General features: G+C 24.0%; 2 protein-coding genes and 1 long non-coding RNA gene across 6 annotated transcripts in view; 2 read left to right on the top strand and 1 right to left on the bottom strand.

Annotated features, from left to right (window-relative positions):
• Positions 1 to 12,816, top strand: part of LOC126905181 (uncharacterized) — a 45,642-nt gene extending 32,826 nt beyond the window's left edge. For 3 of the 4 annotated variants that reach the window (XM_050684667.1, XM_050684666.1, XM_050684665.1), the window contains exons 4-12: positions 3,586 to 3,848; positions 4,078 to 4,295; positions 4,787 to 4,942; positions 5,063 to 5,297; positions 5,419 to 5,634; positions 6,428 to 6,701; positions 7,148 to 7,642; positions 9,365 to 9,962; positions 12,572 to 12,816. In XM_050684667.1, the coding sequence (XP_050540624.1) occupies positions 3,586 to 3,848; positions 4,078 to 4,295; positions 4,787 to 4,942; positions 5,063 to 5,297; positions 5,419 to 5,634; positions 6,428 to 6,701; positions 7,148 to 7,642; positions 9,365 to 9,961 (2,454 nt within the window). In that variant the 3' untranslated portion in view covers position 9,962; positions 12,572 to 12,816. Of the gene's footprint in view, positions 1 to 3,585; positions 3,849 to 4,077; positions 4,296 to 4,786; positions 4,943 to 5,062; positions 5,298 to 5,418; positions 5,635 to 6,427; positions 6,702 to 7,147; positions 7,643 to 9,364; positions 9,963 to 11,353; positions 11,575 to 12,571 lie in introns of those variants that run through there. The other variant, XM_050684668.1, reaches the window with a different exon arrangement.
• A 3,141-nt stretch (positions 12,817 to 15,957) lies between these two features.
• On the bottom strand, positions 15,958 to 16,963 carry LOC126905188 (uncharacterized). The gene is made up of 3 exons (XR_007703890.1): positions 16,445 to 16,963; positions 16,297 to 16,366; positions 15,958 to 16,176 (listed from the first exon to the last, which is right to left on the bottom strand). It is a non-coding gene; the product is annotated as an uncharacterized LOC126905188 (long non-coding RNA).
• A 1,194-nt stretch (positions 16,964 to 18,157) lies between these two features.
• On the top strand, positions 18,158 to 19,623 carry LOC126905186 (uncharacterized). Its single transcript, XM_050684676.1, has 2 exons — positions 18,158 to 18,325; positions 19,160 to 19,623. The coding sequence occupies exons 1-2, from the start codon at positions 18,308 to 18,310 to the stop codon at positions 19,427 to 19,429; spliced, it is 288 nt and encodes a 95-aa protein (XP_050540633.1). The 5' UTR covers positions 18,158 to 18,307; the 3' UTR covers positions 19,430 to 19,623.
• The last annotated feature ends 6,779 nt before the right edge of the window (positions 19,624 to 26,402 follow it).

The following is a 26,402-nucleotide window of genomic DNA, read 5'->3' as shown; positions in this document are numbered from 1 at the left end:
AAAAAAAAAATTTGTCCCGACGACCTATCTTCTATACGCAAATGGCTACCATATTCAAAAATATGCTATTTTTGTATGAAAATTATGGGTTTTGTATTTTATTTTAATAGAAGTTGATGTTGCTTTTGCAATTATCCATCAATTTTTTAAAATTAAACACTATCTACAGATTTGCATCGAAGCGTTTCTTATGATAGTGATTTTAATCACTGTCAGATTAAATCTATACTGAACCCAACTATGCAATGTCTCCACTATGCCGCGACCCCACTGTGCTACCGTTTTTTTAATATAGAAAAATTATGATTATTAATTTATGAATTATTAATAAAATTAGTTACAAAAATGATTATGAAAATTGATCAATCAAAAAGCCAGAGAAGGGAACTACTCCAATGTATGGAAATCCATAATACAAAACTGTTAATTTTAGCCTATGATTANAAATCCATAATACAAAACTGTTAATTTTAGCCTATGATTATTAGGTTGCCTAACATATAATCCTAAATTTTAATTAATTTCTATGATTATTATAAATTGACCTTAAATCATTAAATATTTCCTTCCTCAAAGTATCTAAATAGTATATATTTTATGCCCATTATTAACTTATATTTTTTTTAATTTTATTTATATAATCTCTTCAAAATAAGTCCAATAAACATAAAATATGTAACTATTAACCAAATAAAAAATGTATTTTATAATTAATGACAATCTTGTTGCATAGTGACACACTAAGAAATTCAACTAATTATTAAGTTTATTTTGTAAATTACTATGATAACCATGACTATACGTTTAAAATATAGGTAAAATAACACGTTTTAAATATAATTTCAATTAAAATGTTAAAAAAAAGTATTACGTTATTTTTTAAGTCTATGGTCATTATTCAATGTTAATACTCATTATATCGCTAAAATGATGAGTACTAAGGATCTAAAATAATTAAATTATTCCATAAAAATAATTATTGTTGATTAGTTTCTCTTCAATAGCCCGAATGAACTATAGTGGATTTTTTAGACGAATAACTCAAATATAGAAGTTTCCCAGGAAATTGTAAAAGGAGAAAATAAAAAAAAATTTCAATTTATTCTCATTAAAAGAGGACAATATTCATCTTGCCATACAATTAAATTCATCATTGAGGGTCCTATCCTAATATGCTGAAAAAACTTCAGTCATACATTTTTTTTATCAAAATTATCCAATAATATTTTTGTTAAATAAATAGCATATTTTAAATAGAATATTTTTTAAGTTAAAACAATTTTTCACTCTTCAAACAAAAATAATCAATGGTTAAAAATTTGAAAAAAAAAATAGTTAAATATACAAAAAAGTATGATATATTTAAATACCAATAATAATAATTAATCTAATTATTAATTTAGTTAAAAGACTCATCAGTTATAATTTGTGTTTGAAACATGCAAACAAAATGTAAAACCGTATTAATACGTATTTTATTAAAATAAATTTTTTCGTAAGTTGAAATTTTATAACAATTAACTTGAGAAATAAAAATTTTTTTAACAATAAATATCAAGTTCAATCTTCAAATACTTATAACTAAATTCAATTAAGTTTATATTTGTTTTTATATAATTTAGATGAGCTTTAAAGTAATTTAATAACTAAGTAACAGAACATATAGCACTTGATTTTTGAAAATGATTAATGTGATATCCGTTTTGATTAATACTTGTACTTAACATTAAGGAATAATAATGTTAAATTTATAATTATAATTTGTTTTCATTATGAAAATAGTATTTTTCATTTCCACTAAAATATTCATTAGTTAGTTTTTAATGCACAACTATCCTATAAATGAATATTATCTTTGAACAATTGAATGTTGGATAGTTCGCTAAAACTAAAGTTATTTTCGACTACAACTATATACATATATCTTATACATTTGTTTGACGAACTAATAAATGATTACTATGTCTATTTGTTATTTATTTTTAACGATAGTATTTGTACAAGAATTGTTGAGCTCGAAAGCAATATAATACACATGCATCAGACATTATTGAACATATTGGAAGGGAAAATAAATAATTTGTAACGTAAAATAGTTTTGTGGTTAGTTTTTCATTAAATTTCAGCAGTTGGTATTTTTGAAGTTTCTCTAATATAGAGTAATGTCATTATAACTTTTCTTAATGACCATGCAATAACACTTCATGGTATAAATCTTTAAAATAATAATTTTTAAAAATATAAGATGACTAATACAACAAAGTAAATATACAGGAAATTAAATGTTCAATTGTCTCGATTTTTATTTATCTAAGAACAAATTAAACTTAATAAAAGTTCAATAGTAAATAAGTAATAGTTAAAAGCTCAAATGATAAGTTCAAAATGGAAAAATACCACAAATAAAGATTTTTAAATTAATTATCCGTATAAAATTATTTGCTCATTCTTATTGAATTTCTAAGAAAAATATAAAAAAAAGTTGTCCGAGTTGCTTATTTTTGTTTTTCTTTCAAATTCTTATTTATTATACCAGTGTGACGTAATGACCTTTATAATTGATAATAAACAAGTTGAAGGTTCATCATTAAAGCACAGAATAAATTTAATGTCGTTTAAGTCGTTTACGTACTTATATTATTTTTATCATTATCATTATTATAATGAACTCACTTAAAAAATACTCCGTAGATTATATTAAAATAACTAACACTCTTAAATATATACCAATTTTCACAAACATATAGAGGAAGTTTTTGACTCATACGACGTATGGGAATTTTTGATACTTTAGTTATATTTTTTTTATAAAGAGAATTTAGCACTTTCATATTAATATTTCACTGCTTGTATTTTAAATTATTGAGTATATTAAAAATACCATATTGGTGTATGGGAATATTCGAAATGAATGTTACAGTGAAAATATATATTTTTATTAAAAAACTGCAATAACAATTAGTAATATTTCTAGTTATATTTTTTTCTCAAAAAGTGCTAATTGCGCTTATGAAATGAGGTTCGATTATTGTTGTACATACCATAACTAAAATGATGAAAAAAATAATGATTATTGTGAAAATCTCTTATACTTTTAATATTATTAAATAAAAATATTTTAATTAAAAACATTTTAAAATCGAGGTGAATATAGTTTCAATTGTTCATATTTTTTTTTAAAAAGAATGTAAACTATTTGAAAAAATTTAACTAAAATGTGATATCTGTATCATGGCATCCAAATTATTTAAAAAAATATATAAAATGTTTTTTTTAAAAATTTATTAAGTTGAAACCAGATGAAAGTTATCTAAATAAACATTAAAATCATTACTTTAATATGAATCAGGGGTATATCTAATGGATGATCTTTAGATAATTATTTCCTAACTTCATATAATTTTCTATGATAACCTCGTTATCACACCACAGATAGGAATTTGTCAACCATTCATATACTTTTAAGTTGAACAAATGAGAGTAACTTTTTTACAAATTTTTTTAGCACAAAATTGATTAAATAAATTAACATTCTTTTGTGAGGTACTATTAGTAGTTTTTAAATGTAAAATAATTGAATTTCAGATCCTTGATTATTCTGGAAAAGGAAACATAGCCGTTACTACATCAAAAAAGGATGGATTGGGATCGTTTTGTGGTGAAATAGAACAACCTCAAACATTTTTATCAGAGACTAGTTCCGTGAGAGTTATATTTCAAACAGATAATTATACAGATCAGACGTATTATAGTTTTGACTCAAGAGCTGAACAAGAAACTCAAGTTTATTTGAGATATGGACAACATCCAGAACTTTACCCAAATAGGAGAGGCATACTAAGTCCAGGGTTCGACAATAATATAACAACAATCATAGAGGGAATTAAAAAAAAAAATACTTGGGGCTTATTATAATAAATGAATTTTTATTTATTACATAGAATTAAAATAAAAATGTTTAGAGAGGCTTAGCCTGTAAGGCTCATTCCAAACTTTGCTTATGATTATAATTAAAACATTTAATAACAAAATCGTGTATTAAATGGCATAATGATTTTAATTTTTAATAATTTCTAGAACTTATTGTGATAGAACTTTCAAAGAGTGTCGTTTACAAACGTGTTACGTTCAAAGTCCAGCCTATCCTGGGGTATATCCGAGAAATTTGCGATGTAATTATTGGCTAAACACAAAAAATCCTTTTATTAAATTATACATACAAAACGAAGAGTTTAATGTTGATGGTCAAAGATGCGAAAACATAATTACTTGTCCCATGAGACCAATAACATCAGGTATAATTTTCTCATTATTTTAACGAATATGAGCACAATCAGTGTAGAAAATACTCATCATGATACCTCCCTAAATAAATGCAATGTTATTGTTTATTATTTAATTTGGGTATCGTATCACCGTATTGTAATATGTAGATAAAATGCGGATTAAATTAATTGTTTCTCAAATTTAGAGTTTTGAGAATAAAACTGAATATACGATAAGTAACTATTGTAAAAGAATTATCAGATTATACTCATTTACATTTAAGTTATTCACTCATTAAAAAAAAAAAATTTGAAAGTATTAATGAAAAAAATTAATTTTACATTAAATTACTAATATTTCATTAAAAAGTTTTTAAACAAAAAACTAACTTTAATTTTATAAAAACAAATTATATATTGAAACTATTTCGTCAAATTATAATTTTCAATTCATAATGCGATACCAATTCATTATCTAAATAATTTGAACTATTTTTACGGCTAACTTAATATAATTTTAGGAGCTGAATATTGTCCATACGATTACATAAAAATTTACGATGGTCAAAATGCATCTAGTCCAGAAATTGGAACATTCTGTGGTATGGGAAAATTTCCTCACTCGATTGTTGGTACAAGTGAAGATTTATTTGTAGAATTTGTTACGTCTCCAGCTGGTAATTTATATTTTCATTTTCTTAAACTTTTTTAATAAGTTAAATTTTATTATGTTAATGATATTGGTGTCGTTTATTTATGATTAAAGTGTTTTAAGTTAAGAATAACTTTCTGAATAGGTCCACTTTTAAATACTGGTTTCCATTTTAATGTTGGTAATATGCCGGGTCATGTACAAACTGCAGGAAAAAAAAGTGGAGCTTGTGATTGGATTTTATCCAGTGAGCATTTAGTTGGAGGTCATCATACTGAGGGCATCTTTATGTCAATTGCTCATTGGTATCCTCCACATACTTCTTGCACGTATCATATTATAGGCCTTCCTCAACAAATAGTACGAGTGTACTTTCCAAGGTAAATGTTCATAGGAATAATGCGAAAAAAATGTTGAGCTAAAATTTATTAGTAGAATTAATTATTGAAAAAAAAAAATTATTATGACATAAATATATTCGTTATATTATCTGTTATACAGTTTTCGAGTAAATAGTATTGAAAGTCCTGTTACAAGCGATTGGAATGGCGACTGTGGAGAAAGTTTAACCCTTTATGATGCAGCAGGGCCGGACGATACTAAAATTATTAAGACATTTTGCGATACTTTTTCTAAACCAGCAGAAAAACATGATTTTGTTTCTACTGGAAATTCAATGTTCATACGATTTGAAAGCAAGACTGGAAGTTATTCTGGGTATTTATGGATTTCTTTATTTATAGTTATTGCTTTAAACTTAAGGAATATTTTACAATAATTTATCAATATGTTCGTTTTTATATAAGGTAATTTATACAGTCATGAATATTTATTTTGTTAGCACAGAGTTCTTAATATTTTTAAATGTAGACTGGAGATGAGGTGTGAGTAATGTTATTTTTATAACTACGCATCCCTCTGCCACGCTACTCCTCCCACCAAGGTGTAAAAATATTCATAACTCCTGAACTACTGGTTTAAAAGTTGTTAACGACCAGTTTTTTTCTTAGTTGGGTCATTTTCTATTATATAAATTAATATGTAAGTTGCCATTTAATAAAATTAAGTTAGTACCGTTATAAGGGTATAAACTAAAAATATATTTAACCACTCAAAAATCGAGAAATAAATACTACTTAAATGAGCAAAAAAAAATCTTTAAATTATTACTTTAATAGTAATTTAGTAATTAACGATAAATCAATCATTCTATACATTTTCGATAAAAATTATCGATTTTTTAGTTTTTTGCACAGTATTAAAATATTTTCATCATTCTCAATTATATCAACCTAAAAATTATTTAATCTACTGTATGATTAAAAAAAGACGTATCAATGGCTTGTTTTGGATAAACAATTACCGTCTAAAGTTGAAAATAATGTAATTTTTGTTGCATATCATATATATTATACGTATCGAAACATTATATGATAGTTATTTCCATTATCATTCACACTAAAAAAAATATCTCGTGTCCACTTGGCTAAAATATTTTTTTTTTGTTAAGTTCGTCACTGTATTATTGGGCTCATTACGATTTCTTCAACAATACTAAATTCGGAACTGCTGTACCAGATACGGCTTGTGACGAAGAGTTTGTTAGCTGGAAACCCTCCTCTGGTTACTTGCGATCTCCCGTAAACACTCTGGTATACAAGCGTCAAGGATCATCTGTAGATTTTGATTCAAAATCCCATCCTATCATCTGTCGTTATAGGTTTACAACAGATACAAGACTTTACGCCCGAGTTGTACTCAGAATCGAATCAATTCGATTTAAGGTAAACTTTAATTATTAGTAAAAGCGGAAATAATTTTTAATGTAGAGATAAGAAAACTACTACTTTTATTAACCGCTCAAAATACTATTGATCTAAAAGTTTATATACATCTTTATACATTGTAAAAATAATAATTATAGAAATATATAGAAATTTTCAATTAAAAACCTAATTTTTTTGTTATGTTATTTGACCGACACTAGTTCATACAATACATGATAAATAATATTTTTTATAAAACTTGAAATATAAATTTGAAAAAAATTTCCATTATATTTTATAAAATAAAAAGTTATCCAAGAATATATTCGATTTTATGTATAAACAAACAATATTTTAATAATTCAAACTTTCGCTTTAAAGATTTTTTTAATACTAAAATTGAAACTAAAAAATAAAATAAAAATTTGAGAAGTTTTGTTTAATATGATAGTGTATATTTTTAGGCTCATGCTTACAAAACACCACTAGAAAAAGATAATAATTGTTGGTATAGTGAACGGGACAAATTATTAGTGTGGGAACCGGATGATGGCGATGAAGGTTTTAACCTTTCAACCATAGGTCGACTCGCCTCGCATAAAAAAGACGATGGTTTGTGCTTGTATGAAAACTTTAACAAATCTTCAATATCTTCGAACACTCTAAAGCAAGGCATTAAATATGTATCGACCGGCAACACCCTAAATGTTGAGCTGAGTGTAAATGCAGAGTTTGCTGCTACTAGTTATTTTAAAGATGAGTCCCCTCTTTTTGAAGCAAGGTACGAATTCGTTCATGGCCCCCTATGTGGTCCTTCTATTATTCAACCAGTCGAAGAAGGTCAGTTAATATTTCCTCGATATGATGCGATGGGATTCATGGAGCCACCAAATAATCTCGAATGCATTTGGGAAATAAGAGTGCACGATGAAAAAGACTTGTGGTTACACTTTGATCAGGTTGGTACTAATTCTTTTGCACGTATTTACCATAACGAAACTTCCGCGTGCCAGTAAACACAAATTGAATAATAACTATAATTATAAGTATATGAGTATAGATTTGGGTCGGAAATCATTAGTACACAAAAATAAATAAATAAGTTTACGTTTTGGCAATAAACAAAAGTCGTGTTACTCTTGAAAACTAATGAAAAACAAAAAATATTTAAATTATATAAAAATAATATTATTAACTACTTGAAATATTATTTCATAATGCTTTTTAAATATAAAAAACAACATAATAATGTTTATAAGTATCATATACCTCATTATAGAAATTAGTAAATACGATAAACATGAAATAAATGATACTTTCTAAATTGAGAAGGACTTAACAGTTACAATAAACAAAATTATACAGCCGCGTTTATACTACTCAAGGCTAAACGAATCGAATCACGCGATAACTGGCAATCAAAATACAGTACCGACAAGTAATTTATCGTTTATGACTAACTTCGCAAAAAATTATGATACATAAATATTTATTAACTTTAAATAGATACATTTATCATATTACAAATAATTAATTAACTTTATGAGGTGTTATTAAATTATTTCCCATGTATTTATACCATTTTTTTAAATGTTATTAATTTACCACAGTTTAATTATTAATTCAATTTAAATAAAGAGTAATTTACATTTATTATTTTTAGCCAAGATGCAATTTTGAGAAGGTATCGGTTTTAACATAATGTACGCCTTCGTTGTCTACCGATGAAAATTCACAGCACTCGCTGGACCGATTTTGTCGATTTATATGTCAAAAGAACACGGTTTTAATAAATTTAAACCAGCCAATACCAAAAATTTGAAAACAAAGTATTTTAGAAATTGAAAAAAATTCGATAACATAAAAAATTGAATTTTCAATTTTTTTTCCTTCATTGTAAAACTGCTAAACTTTTTTTTTATTTAATCCTAAAATATAGAGTACTTTATTAGGGTATACCAGGAATAATAAACCTTGTTTTAATATAATTTGTATGAAAATCCAATGAAGAACCTAAATTGTGAAATTATAAAAATACAAATTATTGTGAAATTTAACATAGTCGCATCGAAGCGATTTTTATGATAGTGATATTAATCACTGTCAGATATATAGATATACTTGTCTCTACTACGCTGCGTCCCCACTATGCCGCGACTCCATTGTGCTGACTTTTATATTATTTGAATTTTAGAAATATTAGAAAAAGTATTATAAATCATAAGAAAAAAATTAGTAATTCTTATTTGTGGTATAAATTTTGCTTAGAAATATAACGTGTACATTGTAATTTGTTAAAAATACTAACCCGTTTTATCGTAAAATAATGATATTTTTTTATAAAAGTATACACATTAAAATTGATTTTATTTTTATATACTTTGATAAATATCAAGTTTATTGACAAAATAAACTTTCTTCTAAGGGTTTTATGAGTATTTTCAATTAATCACAGCGCATAATATATACGTATATATTATGCAATGTAATAACATACAAAATTCAATTGCTAATAGTCGTGTGCGATGCGATTCATTTATAAGTGGTTTTAGAACTTTTTTAAAATAATAATTAATAGAATAAAAAATAATAGTTTTAAGTTATAAAATTGTCTAAATTCATTAATAATTAATGTATTAATTGATTAAGAAATAATAATTTTTTTTTTTTTTGATTTTCAGGTGAAATTTATTGCAGAAGAATGTGCAGATGGAAGATTAGAAATATACTTACCATCTTTATCACTAGAGAAACCGTTTATGTCTGTTTGTGGCCACAATGTCAGTAAGCTTTTAAAAAGTCAACCAATCATGTTGACAGCTAAAGACTTAGAATCTGTAAAAGTCAGCCGGGGTGATTCTGGGCATAATCGTTATGTACAAATACGATTTTTCGGCAGTTCATATCCCCACAAAACCGAGTTCAAAATAGTGTGGACTGAACTAGCCCATAAATCTCGTAATATCGACAGTGCCCTCGCAGCAACAGCGGCTAATCTTCAAGATTCCTGCTCGTTCTTTTGCCCTGAAGATAAAAGTGTTTGTTTGCCAGACAGACTGGTTTGCAATGGAGTGGTCAATTGTCCTGGATCGATCTCATATAATGACGAGTCTAAAGAAGTGTGCGACCAACGCAATCTGAAGTTATTTTTTCCAATACACGTAACATCAACGACGTTATTATTTGTCATTACGTCTTCTTTAGTCATTTTTTTCATCGTATTGTCTATTGCTATCAGCTGTCGAAGACGACGTTCTACCATCAGAACTTTTGACTGAAGTAATTGTTCATTTTTAGATTCAAAATTTATACATATTAACTTATTTATCATTGAGCCATTTGTGCAAACAAGTCTAAATTTGATGAGATGTTATTAGGATTTAACAGTTATCAATTGTAGTTTTAATATATTTTTCTTTTGAGAAGTGTCCATACTGCGATTTAATATTAATATTAATGTCTTTTTGCGAACTATTGTCAAAAATGAAAGAATGTGTGCTTTTGTATCTAAGCGGTCTGTATGTTTCAGTCGGGTACCTATTATGTATCGAAAGGCATTCTACCAAACTATAAAAATTTTCCCGTCTTTTTAAACACAAATATAAAATTAATTATTTAAGAAAATGTCAAAAGTCATTTGATAAAAGGACCCGTAAACTTTTTGCCATAATATGTTTAAATTTCGTGATTATAATAGAATATTATTCTTTTATCGACATTAGCTTTTATAAAGAAAACTGATTTAAAAATGTGTAAACTGTTAATCAATATCTGTGTTATTAGTTTTAACTCCTAAAAATTATAATTAATTTATAAGAAGATAGGTAGTCTTAACTTAACATGAACATTTAATATGGGCTGAGACAAAATGTGGCCGTATAACTGGTTTTTTCACAACAGTTTTAAAAATGACGTCAAATAATTGGATTTCCCAAAATTCTGTTTTGTATTCCTTTTTACTTTCTTATTTAAACAATTTTAATCACTAATGAGGGCAATCAAGAATTAAATTTAATAGATGTAAGAATAAATAAACATGAATTTTACATATTTAAAATTAAGTCCCAGTATAATGCTAAACAATTAAAAAAAACTTATGACATCTATTTTATCAAGACATATATTTTTCTAAACAATTGTTTGCGCAAATTTGAAACCTGCATTTAAATTTATTGATTACCTCTAGTTTTTGAAATAATTAATGGTCGCTTTTACATTGCAAAAGTAATGTAATATGTGGTAATCATATTTTTTGTAAAAATTAACTTAAAAAGACTAAAAAAATAGTTTGATAGGTATGATATATTAAATCAAAATATGTGCACAGATTATTTTCAACATATTAAAAAATTAAAAATGATAATTATTTAAAAAAATGGTCTCTTTAATTAATCTTTTATTTGTAATTAGTTCAAAAGCTAAAGATGATAGGAAAAATATTGTTGCAGATTTGAAACCACCTCGAAAAATCGGTTTAGTAAAGCATACATATAATAATTTTTTGATGAAACATTTTTTATGTAATTTTTTTACTTTATATTTTATTATATTATACCTCATTCGAGTATGCTGTTAAAATAATGGTATGTAAATGAGTTTCCATTTGTATTCAGCATCTGTAGTACTATAATTTTATCGTGCTTTTACCATTTATATTTATTTTCCTTTAGATTCAAAAATGATTTATTAATATACACAAATTCAAATATTCTCGAAAGAATTAACCACTGACTCACTTAAATACTACACGCTTTGGAATACTGAGACAACTTGCAAAGATAATATATTTAAGTAAAACCAAACCCTATACGTTTCATAATAATACATCAGTATTAACTAAAAAAATTATTTCAAGGCTTATTTAGAATTGAAAAAAAATAATTAATAATCAATTATTAAGTGCTTAAGCTTATGATGATTATCGATAAACAATTTAATAAAAGGATTATTATCAATATAATTTTAACATAATAATACAGCACATTTTTTTATATTTTTTCTAATGATTATGTAATGTACATGTCCCTCATGAAAAAAATTACATTATAATTTTGAAAATTATAATTAGAGATAGTAAAACTATACTTACTTCAATTTTAAAAAATAATCAATCAAAAAAATTGTGTAGATCCAATACCAAATTGAAAATTAATTTATAACTGTTAAAAATTAATATAACTCAAAATTCTATTGATATTGTATATTAATTAATATATTTTAATATAATTTTATCATTTTTTTTCATTATTATTATTAAAATATTGTTAGAAAAAAATAAAATTTAACTCAATTAAAAAATAATTTTTAGTATTTTCGAACTGTAGTAAACTTTTTGTGTCTACATCGGAGTACTACTGACGTACGACAGAACTAAACAATAAACATTTTCGATCCATTTTTCAAACTATGAAAATATAAAATTCGTATATTTTGAATGCAGTTTTATAGTTTTATAATATTATATTTTTAATAATCAAGTTTTTAATAGCACTATTATAATTAAACATGACATTTTAAGCAAATTTATTATAACTTTTTAATAAACTATTTATTAATAAGAGATTAAATAATTAGAATAAATTAATATGTAATAATAATTAAATAAAGAATAGTAAATTTTTAAAATATAAATTAAATTTAATAGTAATTCTTACTTTCTATGTACCATGTATATTAATTTATGATACATTAAAATGCTAATTAAGTTCACTAATCAAATATTTTATTAAAATTTAATAAATAATTTTATATATTATTTCCAAATACACCAGTTAACCTCTAAATGAAAGATTGTTTATATATAAATTTATTTTTTTTAGTTTGCATAATTTTAAAGTAAAACACACATTTAGTTTATAAAAAACTAAGTAGAAAAATATATTTTTCAGGGATACTGAAAATACACTCAGAAGTGCAGTATATACTCAACTTAAGTAGAACTTTTCAGCGAGAATATTTTGCAGGACTTCAAAAAAACTTTGCACTTCGGTTTTAGACAAGAGGAAATATGATCATTATAAAAACTAAAAATTATGCTCATAACTTTTCAATTTTGTTGAAAAATATATGTTTTATTAAGAATTAACAATGTAAAATGTGAATATTTTTTTAAATATATAATTACACATGAAAAGCTGTTTTTTTTTCGATTTTTTTAGCTTCAAAGATTTATATTTATTATTAATATTTTTATTTTTTAATTTATCTCTTAAAAGATAGAATAATGCTTATTACCACAATAATAGTATAATATAAAAATAACGATAAATCGATATAATTTTTTGAGATTCAACTAACTTTTGATAATTTATTTAAATATTTAAATATGAATAATAATTTATGATTGTGGCTAATAATTCACAGATGATAATTTTTAGTACAAAATCTTAATTTATCGTAATACTACATTTGTAAAAATATAATTTCATAGAATAATGAAATAAAAAAATACAGTAGGTATTGTAGTTTTTCTTCATCTACCTTAGTGCAGATTATCATCTTCGCCAATATTATATTTTAGTAGTTTTAAAACAATATGAATAATAATTATGTAGACTATAATTTTGTGTTTTCACAACAAAAAATTAGCTATATGAAGTTGTTATGTAAATATACACCTTGTAAATTTTTGAACCCGATTATTCTTATGATTAATGTTTAAACTATTACTGAATAACAACATTTATTATAACCAGATATCAACCTGCCTCCTCTCTTCTACAGAAAAAAAAATATATATGCACATCAAGTACCACGATTACAAATGTAGGACAAAAATAAAATAATCAAATTTATACACATTAATCATTGTAATACAGAAAATATTGAAAATAACTACTAGAAAAACATTCTATAATACTATTTTTCAAAATAAGAAGGTTTTACTAATTTAGTAAAATTTAAAAATATGTAATTTCTTAATAATATTTAAACTAAAAGAGATTAACTGAAATGAGGGTTCTATGCAAATAATATATTAAATGATAATTTTAAAGGAACATTAAGTAAGATAATAATTATTTTCCTTCGTTTTCTATTTCCGCAGTAAGAATAACAATTATTAATGAGAAAATGGAAAACTTATGTTTCTTAAAATTTCAATGTTCAAAAAAAAATTCAACTTCTGCTTTCTAAAATGAACAATCTATAATTCCATATAAAATATAAAGTTACAATTTTTTCTACAAAGCAGAATTGTTACAGCTATTCATTTTATATATTTATGTATATGTAATATTTAATAATGGCAAACATAGTAACTGAATATTTCAAGTTTAAATACTTATTTATTTAAACTTAGTACTTAAGGCCTGAATAAAGGTAAGCAAGGGGGTTTATCTATGAATTCCTTATATAATTTTATCTAATTTAGATTTTAGATATAAAATCTAAGGATTACATTTTTTTTTAAATTATATATATTTTACTTTCTATGATATACGTCATAACATATTCGCTATACCTTTGTACATTAAAAATACTATTATAGCTGTTAAAATAATAATAAACAACGCAACTATTAATTACCAGTGTGGTAGGGCTTCCTAACGAATTCTAAAAATTTAAATATGTATTTATTAGTGTTAGCCTTAGACAATAACAAACCAATTACTGTATAAACTCGCAATTATTACTAGATGAGTGCCGTAAAATTCGGAGGAAAATTTTTTAGATAAATACAAAGTGATCTGTTTGTCATAAGCTTTACAATTTCTTATGAAATATATACAAAATTAAATAAAAATGTTTTACAAAAATTAATAACTTATAAATCAAGAAGTACATAATATTTCTTGTTTTAACGGTTGTTAAGTATACTTAATTATATTATATCATCACCTATAACTCATAGAAAAGTCAACTTTATTTTTTTAAATAGCTACATAAATATTTAATTATACATACAGTGCTAACTATCATTAGTGTTCTTTTTTAATATAGTTTTAAACAAGATACATTTTATGCAAAAAATTGTTTATATTATTTATTTATTTAACTTATAAAATAGAAAATGATTGAATTGAGAAAATGACGTTTCGATAGTAACATTTAGACAAGTACTTCATAAGTTAAGATTTTTTTTTAAATATCAAATTGGAGATTGGTGCGGGTATGACTATTTATATCATTAAACTTTTCACGGCCGCACTCCTCCCAACAATATATAAAAATGTTAAATACATTCAAAGCACTGGTCCAAAAGTTATTATCAACGCATCATTTTCTATTTTATAAACTCGTTAAATACCTATGCTGCTATTAAAAAAAATTAAGTTGACTTTCTTATAAGTAACTATAATAGTAGCTGATAAATAAAAAAATATATGTAAGTAAAAAAAAAAAATTCTCCATATTGCACTTATTTTATGAGAAATTGAATGGATTATGATAAATAAATTACCCTGTTTCACGGTCTTATATCACTATTCACACAGAAAACTTTGAATTTTGCCTTAGAATAAGAATATGAAATACGTAAATTTTCAAATTTTACAGAAGACTACATGTAAGTTAAAAGTGAATTTTTTTAATTCAGTCTTTGAAATTTGTTACTTTGACTAAATTTGAAAAATTTAGAAAACATAGTGATGCATAAAAACACAAAATTTATAAAGTCATAAAAATGCATAAAATTTAACCAACACTTGATATCATATATTTTTAACTACTTTATATCGTAAAAAATTTGTTTCATATTTAACATAAAACAAATATGTTTTAAATCAAAACAAAAACAAGAGCAAAATTATTTCTTTCGTTATTACTCCCTGGCGTTTTGAATATAAAGATAAATACATTTTATTATTATATATTTAGAGTATGTTTCTGAGTATTTATACATTAAGCATCTTCTGCTATATAAATCCGATTATTATTTATCAAATTATTTACGAAATAAAAATAATATCATGAAAATTTTTCTTTAGCTGTTTTTAATTACATACAATGTACATATATATGATTTAGATCTAATCATCGTGTACTTTTTTTTTTTGTAAATCCCTTCCTTATAAGAGTTAACATTAATTTTTTTAAATTAAACATACAAAAATATATAATAGATATATAAATATTAATTTTCAAAAAATCGCTTACATAAATAAAAACTATAACTTGTATAAGGTATAAAAAATAAAGTGGTGCATAAAATGTAAAAAAATTGTAAATTATAAAAATAAGATTATAGGTATAGACAACTAGTAAGTTAATATATGCTAGTTGTATAAATGTATATAATTATTTTTACATTTTTTTGATCATGGTATCACGTAACCCCACCAATTATTAGATTTACAAAATTAAAAAAAAAAAAGAAATAATAAAACTGACAAAGTCACTTATTTTGAAAATTATTTATTTTTTTGTATTTGAAGAAAAGTTTCAATACAACCGGAAAAAAATTAATTACTTTTTATTTTAAACTTAGTCTCCAAATAATTACTTACAATGTAATACTAACTAAGATTCTTGAACAGGTTCTAAAATGTAAACTCTAGAATTAAAAAATAGATAAAGCTATGAATTCTATGATAATTATTTGATAGTATACGAAAAATATGATAACAGATTAATTCAAATAATTAAGAGGAAAAATGTAAATTATTTTCTTTACTTTCTGAACACTATCTCAAAATTGATCACCGTTGTATCTTCTATGTTATATGATATATGTTCACACCAACCTATTGTTAATTATTAATATCAAATATAACTTATTTTATTTATTGTCTTAGGTAATTTAGTATATTATTGTACCTAACCTTTGTTAATCATAATTATTATAAAATAGGCGGAGAATTGAATTTTCATTATGGTATGACCTTGAAAAATAAATTACTCACATTATGAAACATTGTATCGTTGAGGACGAAAATCAAACCCCTCGAGTCAGTTTTGACTCGAAAAATAGAAATAAACATATTAGCAATTATTGCTCACTTAATAACAAACAAATGAACAATGACAAGTATTTATTTACTAATTCTAAATACTTAAAAATTTTAAATTAAAAAACATTTTCAAAATATAAAAACACAAATCCTGTTGTTTTTGTTCTTATTTTCAAGGACCTTTTTGTTTTATATTTTGATAGATAAATTAAGGTGATTTGCCAGTCCTTGGATATCAATACTGACAATCTAACAAAGAGTTAAGTGTTGAACTGGCATCAGTTAAAAATAAAATTTGTACATACATTGGCATTATTAAAAGGAAGATATATCCTTTCATAATAAAAAAAATATGAATAAAAATTATGATAAAAAATGATGATTCCATTGAACAGGTGCTATACTTAATTTTATAAAACTTTTCTGTTCATTAAATTTGTACATTTTTAAATGTTAAAAGGACATTTCAAAAATGCTTCTACACTTATTTAAAAAAAAAAAAGAAATCAGCTTATGATAGTTTAAAACTTAAGTACATACATTTAATCTAATAAACTGGAATATTTTATCTATAGATAATATAATATATGAATATTTTAATTTACTCTGTAGAGTGGTGTAATTAGGAATTTATTCTGAGGATCTATCTCTCTCATTTCTCTTTCATTGCACTTCTGATTGAGGAGGTAAGGTTTTTTAAGTGAATGAGCAAAAAATCAAGTCATACAATGTGTTGTTATTTTTCTTTTGAAAATTTTTTACTTATGCCACTGTTGAAAAAAGTAAAATGGACCCTCAAAAATTGTTTATTAATATGTGCCTGTCCAAATATAAAAAATGTAGAATATTTAATCCAATATTAGACTAAATTTTTGTATTTTCGAAATAAAAAACATAGGGTTTATTAGAAATTTGCGGCTCCAAATTATTAATTTGTATATATCACCTAAAACACTACAAAGTTGTAGTAAAAAAACTGATATTATCACATATAATTATCTATAAATAGAATTTTATTCATCGAACGGCTCAAATATGGTTCATAAGTTTCCCGAAATATTTCAAAATTGCATTATGTTATGAAGATAAGCTTAATAGTATTGTATAATGAGGAACAATTTTTTATTTAGACCGAATGTGTACAAGCATATTTGAAATGTTTTTACAAGGTATACGTTAGTTTTCAAAATCGAAAATGGGTATACACCGTATACTCAGGATTATTTGTAGGTATGTCCAAACACGATTATTGATTTTCTATGATCCTTATATTACAAGTTCTATTGTTATTATTTTTACAGATAATATTTTCGTGCAAGCCAAAATTTTTGTTATTTACAATGGTATTATTTATGGTAGGTAGTTTTTATTTCAGATTATCTTTCAATTACTTGGTTGGTAGTTATTTTAACGATGCATCATAAGTTACTTGGTATTCACGATTAAATAATAATACAGTAACCGGTTCTATTCGTCAGGTGGGAAAAACAAAATACACTAAATACACAGTTTTATAGACAGGTTTGTAAATTTGAACCTTTTACCTTGGTCTCTATCGAAGGTAATATCCTGAATATCGTTAGAATATTAATTTTAAAGCCCAATTGGCAATTTTTGCGAGTGGAAGAAGTCTACTATAAAAGAGTTTTCAACCAAATTGCAAACAACAGTCGTTAAGCAGACTTCACACAACACTTTTTTTCAAATTCAAGAAAACGTTTATCAACAGATAAGATGGCTTACTACAAGTTGGTGAGTAACACTAATTTAAAATACTGTCATCAATTATTTATGTTATATAAATATACATATATGTTTTTTAAATATATATATATTTAATACACATATGAAGGTATTAGAAATAGATAATCAAAAAATAAAAATTATCTATATCATCATATAGTTTTTTTTTTTGCATTTTAGTTATATTGCGTGCATTTATAAAAAAATTATTTACTAACAGTTATAAGAGTTTATTTGTATTATTTTTTATTTTATTATATTGTTAGCCACGCATGAATATAAACGATAAATCCTAATCGGAAATAACGTAATTAATGAAATTTTAACACATGTTCGTATTCAGTACAATAATTAGCACGATAAAAGCAATTACTTTTAATTGTTAATTCTTATATATAAAGGCAATTCACAGTAAAAACCATATAACTTATCATAGACTATAAATAATACCTTCGAGTTACATAAAGTTTTTCTTTGGAGTTACAATATTTACGGGTCTCTATGGGGTCCGAACCTTCCATGGATATAAAATCATAGTAGTGGGCTATCTGGACCCCTTACAAAATTTCTAAATACTGTTGAGTAATCGAGATTATCCCAAGGTAACAGAGTTTATTTTGCCTTTTCAAAATTTTCGACTTATTGTACTGTAGTAATAAATAATAAAAAACTATTGTTTGATTTAAAATAATTTAAATTTTATATTTTTTACTACTTACGAGTTTTTTAAATCTTCTTTGTTGTTTTTTAAAATTGGTCTGAGTCCAAGTGAATATAAATTTGATATTAATTCAATTTATTAGTAAAACTACTGACATATTTTTTGTTTTTATTTTTCTTTAGACTTTAGCTTTATGCATCGTAAGTATAATAATCATGCAACAAGTATCTTGTGATCCAGAACCACAACATGGTGGACATGGAGGATATGGACACGGTGGCCAATACGGACATGGAGGTTATGGACACGGTGGCCAATACGGACACGGTGGTTATGGACACGGTGGCCAATATGGACATGGTGGTTATGGACACGGTGGCCAATACGGACACGGTGGTCATCATGGAGGTCATCATGGAGGTCATCACGGAGGTCATCATGGTGGATACTAATATTAAATGATCCCAATTAAGTTTACTTAGTTTTATTTATAAACCTACCAATAAAATACTTCCCTTACATTTGTTTAATTAATTTAAACAATAAGTTTGACTATTTTTTTTGCCAAATTATGGCATGCAAATTGTAACACATGCAATATTATAAATATTTATTCTTTAATAAAAAAACTTATTTTTTTAAACAATTTGGTTTGTTATTTAATGGTTAAGTATAATAATAAATAGATAGACGACTTTACTGAAATATACTTCATAAATTCAATAATTCACTACTTAATAATGCCATTTGGTATAGAGATTACACAAAACTTTTGAAAAAAAATATATATTTTAATAATTAAAATGTTTTAATGTTTGAAGTAATTAACATTTTATAGTGAGGGCTACAAATAAGACGCGAATTTTGTTATTTATATCACTAGTAATTTCACGGTCGTACTCTTCCTCCCGCCAAGGAAATCAATTATGTTTGTTGCTATTTCAAAAAATAAAGTTAAAAGGTATAAAATAATGAACATTAAAAATTCTTTGATATAGTGATAAATTGAAAAAAAAACATTTACCTAAAAGAAACCAAAAAAAAATCTTAATATTATTTTTATTATTCGATTAACTAGGTGATTCAAATGTATCAATCTGTATATTATAACTTTTTGAAAAATGTATATATCAGCACAAATTTTTTTTTTCTAAATACATTATAAGTACATATTTCATTTGAAATAATTTTTATTATAATTGGACAAATTCCCCTTATATAGGGGGCGTTCAAAACTTGAAATATTGTAAAAAACATAGATCTTTTTCAACTGAAGTTTTGAAAATGTTCCGGGAATACTGCGTCCTTTAAACATATATCAAATTAAAGATTATTTTATGTACTATAAAATAAAAAAAAAAAAATTGTCCTGACACCTTATCTACTGTGTGTAAATTGCTGTCAAAATTAAAAAAAAAATGTAATATTTGCAATAAAAATCACCTTCTATAAGGATGTTTTTTGTACTTAAAACTACCATAACTTTTTCAAATATTAACAAATCAAAATAATATTTTTTTATATTGAAACCTTAGGTAATTTCCTTTCATTTGAAATCATTTTTTTTTTTGAAAATCTAACACTCATTCTGCTCACAGGGGGATTTAAAATAGCAACTTTTTTAACTTGACTTTTGAAAATGTTCCGGAAATACTGCGTCTTTTATATATATATAAAATTAAAGCTTATGTCATGTACTATAGAATTAAAAAAAAAATTTGTCCCAACGACCTATCTTCTATGCGCAAATGGCTACTGTATTCAAAAATATGCTATTTTTTATTAAAATTCTGGGTTTTGTATTTTATTTTAAAATATCTTATTAGGGGAATACACTGACTTTCATGAATATTATATAATTTAATTGACATAGAATAAAGTTCATAAGACATACGAAATTAAACTTATTAAAATTTTTTTACTTTTTTAAAGTCGAAAAAGTAATTTTTAAATTTGAGTTAGCTTAAATAGCTAATTTTATCATACGACAAAAGCAACGAATAGATGCCGAATGGGTAACAACTGTATCTTTCACGCTTAGGGTACGAGGTTTAAATCCGTCTGTGGCTTTTAATATTTTGCATTTTTTTTTGAGTTAGAATAGAATTTTCAAATCATTTGATATTTATCTCGTTTAGATTCAATAACTTCAATAAATACAAAGGATCTTATTACTATAGTCTCCCCTCGTGAGATGAAATTTATATTCATATTAATATTATTTTACTATGTGGTTCTTTTTGTGGCTACGATTTATTTTGTCAACCCTCACTAGACCTACCTTTTTCAACGATACATCAAATGATTACAATTCGTATTTAGTTTAAGTTATTACTCTTAAAAATCGAAAAAATTTTCCTTATTCAAAAAAAAAAGTATCTAAACCAACTCTTTTCATGCAAACAATTAAAATCATTAATTTCTAATATTCTTAAAGTATTTATTGTCGAATTAGATTTGATATGATATAAGTATTCAACTACAAAAGTAAATAAATTTACTTTGTATATTTAGTAATTCTTTAAATCTATTTGTATGTGCTACTACCAGTCTATAATATTCCAAATTTTGTTGTATATGTTGCTATATAAATCATAAATTAAAAAAAAAATTATTTTTAGTTTCATCTGAATTTAACGATGGATTTTTACAATTATAATTAAGTTCTGAATATTTCCATTGTAAAATCTTTTTAATCACCAAAAGTTAATTAGAAAAGATTACTATGATTTTTATTTAAGTGATCTATTACGATAAAAATGTAAACAAAATCGAACTTTTCTGATAAATGTACTGTAAATAGTAATTATATATTTTCCTGATTGCATTAATCTTAATCATTAATCTGATATTAATCTTAACAATTTCATTTTTTTCTATTTAATAATGTAAATTTCAAACTTGCAAAGTTGAGCTAAAAGTTATGGTAATAAATTCATTTTTTTTTTTTATTATAAACATTCACTTTAAAGGACAAAAAAAAGTAGGTTCAAAATGATTAAATTTAACATATTAAAAATCAAAATCAATAATAATTTGAAAACAATTAATTTTAAAAATTATATAATATATAATTAAAAGAAATACTAATCTGGGTAAAATTAAGGAAATAGAAGTTGATGTTGCTTTTGTCCATCAATTTTTTTAACTCTATTTGTGTGTGCTACTACCAGTCTATAATATTCCAAATTTTTTAGCTTCGATGCGAAGCTGAGAATTAATTTTACTATGATGTGTTTTTTTTTTTTTTGTGTCTGTCACTACTTTTTCTCAGCTCTCACTGGACCGATTTCTTTCAACAATACGTCAAAAGATCACAAATCGTATCTAGTTGGAGACATTACCCTTAAAAATTGAAAAATTTTCGCTCGTTCCCCGCAAATGGGGGAAACATCCAAAAAAATTACAACTTTTAAAATCGGTAAATTTTGTCATATTTTTTCACTTTTTTTTCTTAAAACTTCCATAACTTCTTCAAAAAGAAACAAATCAACATAATTTTTTTTTATACTAAAACCTTAGATATTTCTCTTTCATTTGATATCATTTTTTTGAAAATCTAACACTTAACCTACTCATTGGGGGGGATTTAAAATAGCAACTTTTTTACAAAAACTAAATTTTTTAACTTAATTTTTGAAAATGTTCCAGAAATACTGCGTCCTTTAAATATATGTCAAATTAAAGCTTATGTCATGTACTATAAAATGAAAAAAAAATTTGTCCCGACACTTAATCTTCTGCATGTAAACGGCTGCCGTAGTTAAAAAACGCTATTTTTGTCTTAAAATTTTCGATTTTAAATTTTCAACTTAAAAATGCTATAACTTTTTGAAAAATGTATATATCAGCACAAATTTTTTTTTTCTAAATACATTATAAGTACATCTTTCATTTGACATACTTTTTATTAAAATTGGACAATTTCCCCTTATATAGGGGGCGTTCAAAACTTAAAATATTGTAAAAAACATAGATCTTTTTCAACTGAACTTTTGAAAATGTTCCGGAAATACTGCGTCCTTTAAACATATATCAAATCAAAGGTTATGTTATATACTATCAAATGAAAAAAAAAAATTTGTCCCGACATCTTATCTTCTATGTGCAAATGGCTGTCGAAAATTTAAAAAAAAATGTAATGTTTGCGATAAAAATTACATTTTATCGGGATGTTTTTTGTACTTAAAACTGCCATAACTTTTTCAAAAATGAACAAATAAAAATAATATTTTTTTGTATTGAAACCTTAGATATTTCCCTTTCATTTGATATAATTTTTTTTGAAAATCTAACACTTATTCTGCTCACTGGGAGGATTTAAAATAGTAACTTTTTTACAAAAAATAACTTTTTCAACTTAATTTTTGAAAATGTTCCGGAAATACTGCGTCCTTTAAACATATATAAAATTAAAGCTTATTTTATGTACTACAAAATGAAAAAAAAAAATTTGTCCCGACACTTTTTTTTCTACATTTAAACGGCTGCCGTAGTTAAAAAAACACTATTTTTGTGTTAAAATTTACGATTTTCGATTTTAAATTTTCAACTTAAAAATGCTATAACTTTTTGAAAAATGTATGTATCAGCACAATTTTTTTTTTCTAAATACATTATAAGTACATCTTTTATTTGACATACTTTTTATTAAAATTGGACAATTTCCCCTTATATAGAGGGCGTTCAAAACTTGAAACATTGTATAAAAAATAGAACTTTTTCAACTTAACTTTTGAAAATGTTCCGGAAGGTCTGACACTTTTATATATATCTTAAATTAAAGCTAATGTAATATACTTTAATTTGAAAAAAAAAAATTTGACCTCTGGACTTGTCTTCATGGTGAAAATGACTACCGTAAGCTAAAATATGTTATTGTTGTGAAAAAATTCTTGATATAATATTTTACATTTTTTAACATTAGGATGCTATAACTTTTTAAAAAATGCATGAATCAATTCTATTTTTTAATAATAAATATTTATATACCCCTTTCATCCGGCACGCTTTTTTTGTAAATCGGATCATATCCCTTTAACAAGGGGGGTCAAAACTTTAAGTCGCCCCTTGTAAGAAGAAATTTCTTATTCGTATTAAAATTATTTTACTATATTTTGAGTTTTGGCTTCGATGCAAAGCTGAGAAGATATTTTTTTGTGACTATCATTTATTTTCTCTGTTCTAACTTGACCTACTTTTTTCAACGATACGTTAAATGACTACAATTCGTATCTAGTTGAAGATATTACCCTTATAAATTGAAAAAAAATTTCAATTTATCAATTAAACAGTTAGTTATTCCATGTTCTCCATAAAGACAATTAAAATCATTCATTTCTAATGTTTTCAAAGTATTTATTGTCGAATTAAGTTTGATATGTTAGGTTTCAACTACAAAATTTAATCATTTTACTTTGTAATTTAATAATTTTTTTACTCTATTTGTGTGTGCTACTACTAGACTATAATATTACAAATTTTTTTGTAACATGTTGCTATATAAATCATTTCTAAAAAAAATGATTGTTTTTTCTCCTGAATTAACAATTGATTTTTTCAAATATAATTAAATTTTATAATACGCTCAATTGAGTAAATCTTTTTAACTACTTTGTTTTGATTGGTACATTTAGTTAAAGTAAATCATTAAAATTAATTAAGTTCTCAATATTTCAATTATAGAATCTTTTCAACAAACAACAAAAGTTCCTAGGAAATTATTACTATTACTTCTATTTAAGTTATCTATTACCATAAAAATGCAAAAAAATATTGAGCTTTTCTGATAAATTTACAATAAATAGTAATTATAAAACTTTCTGACTGCATATTGATCTTAACGATACAATTTTTTTAATTGTCCATAAAATTTTCTATTTAATGATGTCAATGTCAAACTTACCAATTGAGCTAAAAGTTATGGTAAAATAATTTTTTTTTTTATTATAAACATTTACAACAATCAACTTTAAACGATTAACAAAATAGGTTAAATATGTCATTTTCCTTATTTTTAACTTATTAATAATCAAATTAATATTAAATATTATATCAAATCAGTATTAATTTAAAACAATTTTTTTTGTTCTTAATTATTTTTTTTTATATGTAAAAACTATTTTTTAATAATATTAAAACTTAGAAGTTATAGAAAAAGTCTAATTGCACATTTTAAAACATCGCGAAAAGTTGATTTAGAATAGTATATTTTTGTTTCTGATGGAAGTTCCTTGTAGTCCAGTGTATAAAACTTATAACTTTGTTAATTGTTATAACTTTATCAAAAATGACCAAATCAGTATATTTTTTTTTATTTAGATGCATGTCTTTATCTATCATTTGGTTTTTTTTATAAATCTAACCCTTTACCTGCCCACAAGAGGGATTCAAAATATTAACTTTTTTTTTTTTAGTTAAAGTAAATCATTAAAATTAATTCAGTTCTGGATATTTCAATAGTAGAATCTTTTTAAATATCAAAAATTACTTAGAAATGATTACTATGATTTCTATTTAAGTGTTCTATTACGATAAAAATGCAAAAAATAATGAGTTTTTCTGATAAATTTACAATAAATAATAATTATAAAACTTTCTGACTGCATATTAATCTTAAAAATAACATTGTTTTAATTCTCATAAAATTTTCTATTTAATGATTCATTCTAGTCAACGAAGGAGTAATTTTGCAGAATAGCAGAAAAAATTCCCAACAAACTTTTTTTTTTTTTGTTTTAATTAGGCAATTGGTGGATTATTCCAAAAGCAACATCAACTCTTATTTCTTTAATTATATCATGATTAGTAGTTCTTTGATTTTAAAATATAATATTTGAATATATACTAATTATAATTATTAAATTTAGTATGAAATTGATATTTAATATTTTAATTTAAACGGAGAAATTATAAAAATAATAAAGAAGTTATATTTTGCTTTACTTTTACGTGTATAAATATTTGAAGGGCTTGATACAATAATTTTCAATAAAAACTGTTTGTTACTATAAAAAAATGCACTGGACTACAAGGAACTTTCATCAGAAGCAAAAATATACTTTTCTAAATCAAATTTTCGCGTTGTTTTCAAATCTGCAAGTAGACTATTTCTATCACTTCTAATTTTTTATATTATTACTAATTATATATATAAAATAATAATTAAAAGAAAAAAAAATTTGTTTTCAAATTATTACTGATTTGATTTTTAATATGTTAAAAATAATCAGTCCAAATTTTCAATTTTAACCTATTTTTTTGGTTCTTTAAAGTTGATGAAAAATTTTTGATAAAGATTTATGAAAGTTTATAGTAAAAAAAAATTGAATATATTACCATAACTTTTAGCTCAATTATAAGTTTAAAACTGACATCTAGGCCAGTCAACAAAGAAAAAATTTCTTAAAAAATTCCCAACCAAAT

This window comes from Daktulosphaira vitifoliae, unplaced genomic scaffold (assembly GCF_025091365.1).
Source record: "Daktulosphaira vitifoliae isolate Bord-2020 unplaced genomic scaffold, ASM2509136v1 Scaffold_4, whole genome shotgun sequence".
In the NCBI taxonomy this organism is placed as follows: Eukaryota; Metazoa; Arthropoda; class Insecta; order Hemiptera; family Phylloxeridae; genus Daktulosphaira; species Daktulosphaira vitifoliae.
Note: the sequence above shows the minus strand (reverse complement) of the source record. Positions and strands in the feature narration are given on the sequence as shown.